General features: G+C 52.1%; 1 protein-coding gene across 3 annotated transcripts; it reads right to left on the bottom strand.

The window, feature by feature from the left end:
• Positions 1-979: 979 nt before the first annotated feature.
• NOXRED1 (NADP dependent oxidoreductase domain containing 1) lies at positions 980-6,064 on the bottom strand. 3 transcript variants are annotated; one of them, XM_072038417.1, is made up of 7 exons: positions 5,028-6,064; positions 4,354-4,593; positions 3,852-4,024; positions 3,314-3,494; positions 2,541-2,695; positions 2,122-2,344; positions 980-1,473 (listed from the first exon to the last, which is right to left on the bottom strand). In XM_072038417.1, the coding sequence occupies exons 2-7, from the start codon at positions 4,506-4,508 to the stop codon at positions 1,182-1,184; spliced, it is 1,179 nt and encodes a 392-aa protein (XP_071894518.1). In that variant the 5' UTR covers positions 4,509-4,593; positions 5,028-6,064; the 3' UTR covers positions 980-1,181. The 3 variants fall into 3 exon arrangements, with proteins under 3 accessions (XP_071894518.1, XP_038036456.2, XP_038036457.2); XM_038180528.2 differs by having other exon boundaries at positions 4,354-6,064; XM_038180529.2 differs by having other exon boundaries at positions 3,314-3,491; positions 4,354-6,064.
• Positions 6,065-6,075: the final 11 nt, after the last annotated feature.

Below are 6,075 nucleotides of genomic sequence, written 5' to 3'. Positions count from 1 at the left end.
AGAACCCGGCAGTGGTTTATCGTAGTAAACAGTACTGCCACACAAGGCAGGAAGTACGAGAGAACACTGTAAGGTAAACCAGAGAAGTTAGGGAATGACAAATGATCTGTCCTGGGTGGATCTAGACAGAACACCCAGTTAAATGCTTTTTCCCTGAAGTACCACAGAGTCTGTAATGGTGGGGGGACTTCAGTTTTACAACCTATCTGGAACATGTACTGTCACCAGCAAGGAAGTACAAGTAAATGTCGATTAAAGCCTGGCTCAACAGAAAGAGTGCTTCTGACTAAATCATCACAATTTTGTTTGGCCACAAAGCCTTCCTTGAGATCCCCATGGGGAAGAAAAAAGAAAAGGACAGGGCCCAATCCTCATTAATTATTTAGACCAAAGCTGTAGCCAGTACAAAGCAACTGTAATTCACATTTCCGTTGGAACTGATACAGTGAAGCTGTATCAGGTCATAGTCCGAGGTGACTGTGTGATAAGTAAGTTAAGATTAAAATAAGGCAAGATTCGGGTGGTCAGGAAAAAACAAGTTTACCAAGCAGTCTGGTGTATAAAACTTGTAAAAGCAAATGCATCAATAAGGTTATTGGCTGGAACATCTTTTAAGGAGTTCAAGAACAAATAGTGCTGCTTCTCTCAATCCCCAGTCCAGCCTGAGGCAACAGTCATTGTCATATTCCACAGCTGTCCAACAAGACCTTTGTTCACAGCAAAGCCATCCTTAGCAATTTATTCACAAACCGGATTAGGCTTCAAGTACATGGAGAGGTGGTTCTTGTCTCCAAAGGTGAGAATCAAGAGATCTCAGTGCCGATATGTTAGTAAAAATGCTGGTTTTATGCTTGGCAAAGCTGCAGATTGATGCAAAATGGTGTTTCAGAAAAGAGGAAAAAGAATGAAAAGAATGTAATTCTAGTTTGTAATCTTTTATAAGAGAAGATCTCCATCAATAGCTTGTATTACAACCGAGCAGTGGATAAATAAAGGTTTATTAGCTTTTTGGCATTATTTTTTTCCCAGCAATACAAAGTCCTTACAGTCTGTTCCTCTACCACATAAAACTGCATGAGTCCAGGAAGGGGAAATGATGGAAGAGGGTTATCAATATCTGGGTTTTTATCCCTTTGGGATGAGATCTCAGCAAAGCATTCTGCCATGGGCTTCATTATAGCTTACGAGGATTTAGAATCATAGTCAGCAGTTTCCTCTGGGATTTCTGAGAAAATGTTGGAAGCAGTTGTGGGCAGTGAGGTTTTGTGAGCCAATGCCACGCCAGGCTCCACTACAGCTGATGTAAGAGATGTCTTGGTGCTGATCAGCCCACGCTGCTTTGTAGGCCAGTCTCCAAAAGATGCCTGGTACAGCAGAGCAAGATGCTTCTGAAGAAATTCACTCTTGTCTAGCAGCTGGCTGAAGGGAGACTCTCTCAGCTGTGCAGCTGTCAGGTCAAACCAGGGGAAGGTTCTGGGAAGAGAGAACAAGCAGAATCTTTTATTGTAGCTTGCTAATAACTTACCAAATAATGTCTTTCTTCAGTGTCTGACTACTATTTTTTTTTCTGGTCTTTGAGAAACAATCAGACTTCGAGACGTGAAGCTGAAGTGTTCCAGGCATTACTGTGCCAGGCATAGCAGAACCAAACGTAACGCCTGTAGAGAGATCCTGTACCAGTAGGAGCCTTTTCCCTCAGTGCTCCCCTGACTTCACATCCTCAGTAACCTGGTCTTGAACTAATGTAAATTCATTACTCATAAAAAATGTCCTCTCCAGGCATTCCAATAGGATTTATTTATTTATTTATTTATTTATTTATTTATTTATTTATTTTTTGCATCCAGTGTCTCAATCCTGACCAGTGGCTTCAGACAATCCCAACTACCAGACAAACAGGAACAAGGGACCAGGACAAAATAACTCAGGGATGATAGTCCTGGTCTTTTATTGCTAACATATCTAAAGCGATCTTTCCTGGCAGGTGTGTGGTCCTGAGAGCAGCACTCATTTCAGCACCTTCCAACCCAGCAAGACAGCCCCATGCTTTGGCTGTGGCACATTTCAGAGCAAAGAGAAAACCCAAACAAGCAGCACCTTGGCACTCAACCTTTTACTTACTCCTCTTGTGTCATTGAACAGGCAAAATTTTTGCTGACAAAACTCTCGCACTCAAACCGCGGGCAGGAAGCTTTCTGCTCGGTACAGATGGGGCAGTGTGCAGGAAAGCAGAGGTCATTGAGCAATTTCAGTGCCTTCTGGTGAGGCAGGCTCTGCCACATGCTGCTGTTCAGGGCTGCATAGAAAATGCCCACCAGCCATTTGCCGTTGACTCTGATTTTCCCTGCACAACAAACAAAATCAAATGTCAACGACCAATATGCACACAGGTGTGAAGAGATTCTCGACTCACGGGCCTGCAAAGAATTGCATTAGCAATCAGGGCTGGTTTGTTTGAAACCTCTAATTTAGGATCATTTCAGGTGAGGGTATTAAAATTAATCTTTGCTATTGAGTTTAAACAAAGCAAGAGGTTTTACCCTGGGAGCTGAGGGGGCATGTTGCCTGCACAACAGCAAGGTCTTGCAGCGCTGCTGTGATTGTCCCCTTCATCCCCCACTCCTTCGTGGGCTCCTGGCCAGGGCATTGGTACTGTGGCCTCACGATGGCATTGTAGCAAAGGAGTTGCTTCAACCTGAAAACAAATGCACACGAAGAACTGGGTGTGCCAGAAGAGGAGGATACCTCAGAGCCCACCTCCTCCAGAGCCCCTGGCCCCTTCCCTCGGCCCTGCGATCAGCACCAGCACGGCCCTGCTTTGGCTGCTGGGGGAGAAGCGAGGAAGCAGCTGTCCTGTGTGGGATCTGCAAACTGAAAGGAAGCGCCTTGGGTTTGCTTTTTTTTTTTTTGCCTGAGGAAAATGCAGGCTGCTGCCTTGCATGTTTTTCTCTGCGTTACCTCACGGTTATCCTACAGCAGTAACCAGAGGCCCTGGCAGGAGCGGGGTTTCAGTACCAGGGCAGTGTTTGAGCTGGAGCTGCTTTGACACCTCCTGACCACGTCTGAGTTCAGAGCCACAAAGCCTAAAGCTTCCTTTAGGAAACCAGCTGAGATTCTGAAATGCTCCCATGCATCCAGCAGCTGGGGGCCTAGGGGACTGACTGACCACGACCAGGCTCACAGCAATGCTCTGCAGCAAAATCGTGAGGCACGGGAAGAGCTGTGCTCCCCCGCAGCTCTGGCTGGGCCAGAGCACACACGTTGCGCTCACCCCTTGAGCTTTGGGCTGCAAAAATGGCCCGGGCCATTTTACCTGGGCAGAGGGACCGCAGTGACGAGGCTGTACACCACGCAGGGTTTCCTGATGGCCGTCCGCACGGTGGAGCAGATGGCCGCCAGGTGTGATGGCAGGCAGCAGAGGAACAGGACGTCCGCCCAGGCCGCCAGCTGCGCATTGTCGTAGAGGCAGGTGAGGCCCTGCTCCTGCAGGTCTGCTGCAGCAAGAGAGGTGCACGGGGCTCAGAGCCCACGGAGCCAGCACGGGGAAGAAGCACCCACACGTGGGTGATGCACAGCCACCCCTCGCAGGCTGGCTGCCCGCCCCAAATGGCACAGGGGGTGGCTGGCTGCCATCACCGCTCCTGCAGGCAGCCTGCTGGCCAGGAATAGACAGCAAGCTCGGCCCATGCACGCTGATCTAAAGCCAGAGAGCCCAGCCCTGGGATCTGGCTACTTTTCAGCATCTATAAAAAGCCACGTAATAACCCCTGCTTCCTCTCTGCCCCAATACAATTATGAGGAGGAGTTTTACACCGAGTCCCACTGCCAGGCCCCGGCTGGGGAGCACTTACCCAGGCTCTCGGGGCGCCGGGTGGAGATGCGGATAGAGGGGCGCGGAGCCCGGCCCAGCGCCAGTAGCACTTGGGCCAGCTGCTTCCCGAGGTGGCCCCCGCCGATAATGCCGACCTTCAGGCCGCGGCTGCCCACCAGGGAAGTCGGCACGGCCTCCTCGGTCCCGTTTGGTCTGGGGAAGCAGAGGAGCTGCCGTCAGCCCAGCGGGAGCCACGTTTGCCCAGACCACCTGCAGCCCTGACCTCCGGGAAGGGTCCCATGCCACGGGCCCTGCTTCTCACACCCAGCCATGGTCCTCAGCAGGGCTACCAGAGAGGCAGAGGCTCCCAGGGACACATTGGTGCTACCTGGACCTGCACCAGACCTGTGGTGATGTGCCTGCGTCACACTTTAGCTCAGTAAGGATGCAGTACTTTGGGAAGAGCTCGGTGCTGTGAGGTCCCCCCGACATGACACCAGAGCAGCACACTTTGCCAACAGTGGGAGCTCACCTCGCCTTACCTGAGGGCCTGGAGAAGCCTGCAGAAGAAGAGGGAGTGGGCGCACGCGTTCACTGCCAGCCCCTTGTGGCGCCTTGTCAGGTACAGCCACCCCTCCTCGCCTTCTACAGCTTCATCAGCCTGGAAGGATGCGAAGGGCTCTGCGATGTCGCACATCTTAGCCCAGGACAAGCATCAGCAGCGAGGATTCAGAAGAAGGGCACGGCCTCCAGCCACACAACGCTGCAGCCCGTCCCAGCACCTGCTAGAGAGGAGGTAGAGGCAACACACAGACCCCGGCTCTTCTCGGGGGTTCTCCTTGTAGACATCTCTTACGTCCCCAATGGCTGCAGCTCAGCAGCAGCACGCAGGTGTGGGAGCCCTGCCTGGTAGCTGCAGCAGTGCTTGAAGAGGGCCACAGGGATGCTTTGGGGGGCACAAGGCAGTTGTCACAACAGAGTGACTATGAGCAGCTCTGAAAACCAGTTTGTGCCCATTGCCTCGTGCCAGGGAGCCCGCAGCACCACTCAGAGTACCACAAACCCGCCCCAGAGATGCAGAGACACTGAGGGCTTTCAACCATACGGCTCCCACGGGGTAAGAGGCACCACCAGGACAGAAACTCCCTCAGCCAAGCCTGAGCCAGGGTCAAAGCCGCCCCATGCCTGCCATACCACGTGTGGTTGGGGTCCTGACCTGCACCATCACTCACCCGCAGCCTGCCGAGGTTCCACCTGCTCGGGGTCTGTCCCAGTTTGTGTCCCTGCTGCCATGGCAAGCGCCCGGTTACCAGCTGCCTCGGGGCATTCACTCCTTCCTACAAGGAGCCGGGAGCATCGCCTCTTCCAGAGCCCAGCAGCTCCACTCAGAAATCCCACAACCAAGCACCGTCCCGGCCTGGGGCACATGGGTGAGCCCAGCAGCAAACCTCACCCCAGCCAGCAGCTTCAGGGGCATTAGGAAGCGGGTCACAGGAGGCAATCCCTCCTCTACACCCAGGGTGCTGCCTCATTCTGGGCTCTTAGCACAGATGTGGACATACCAGAGTCCAGCAAAGGGCTGCTCAGGTGGCTGAGGGACTAGAGAGTTTTTTGTATGACAGGCCAAGAGCTGGGACTGCTCGCTCTGGAGAGAAGGCTCAGGGGAAGTCTGATCAGTGTGTATAGATAGCTGATGGGAGGGAAGGAAAATAGGCAGACTATTCGTGGTAGCAGTGTCTAGAGACAGGATGAGAGGCAGCGGGCACAAATTGGAAGATGTGAGATCCCGTCCGAACACATGAAAACACTCTGAACACAAGAAAACAATTTTGTTGTTGTTGTTAAACAGGGGGGTGGTCAAATACAGAAAAAGTTGCCCAGACAGGCTGGGTAGGCTTCTGCTGTGGAGATACTGAAAACCCAACTGGAGACAGTCCTGGTCCCCCCGCTGTAGGTGCCCCCGGTTGAGCAGGGGGATTGGATGAGATGATGGTGAAGTCCCTTCCAACCTAATCAGTCCTATAATTCTGTGGGAAAAAAATAAACCAGCAGTGACCACACAAACTGAGATCACACTTAGTGCACAGTGCAATCGGGATCCTGGAGCCCAAACTTGCCCTCAAACTGGTGCACTGCTGCACATAACCTTCAACTCTCTGCAATCACCCACAGGGCAGCAGAGCTCCTGCAACATTCAAATGAATTCATGTGTGCTGACGGCTTGGAAGGTGTGAAATAAGGTAGTGCTGCAAGCAAAGCCTCTT

Source organism: Anas platyrhynchos, chromosome 5 (genome assembly GCF_047663525.1).
Source record: "Anas platyrhynchos isolate ZD024472 breed Pekin duck chromosome 5, IASCAAS_PekinDuck_T2T, whole genome shotgun sequence".
In the NCBI taxonomy this organism is placed as follows: domain Eukaryota; kingdom Metazoa; phylum Chordata; class Aves; order Anseriformes; family Anatidae; genus Anas; species Anas platyrhynchos.
Note: the sequence above shows the minus strand (reverse complement) of the source record. Positions and strands in the feature narration are given on the sequence as shown.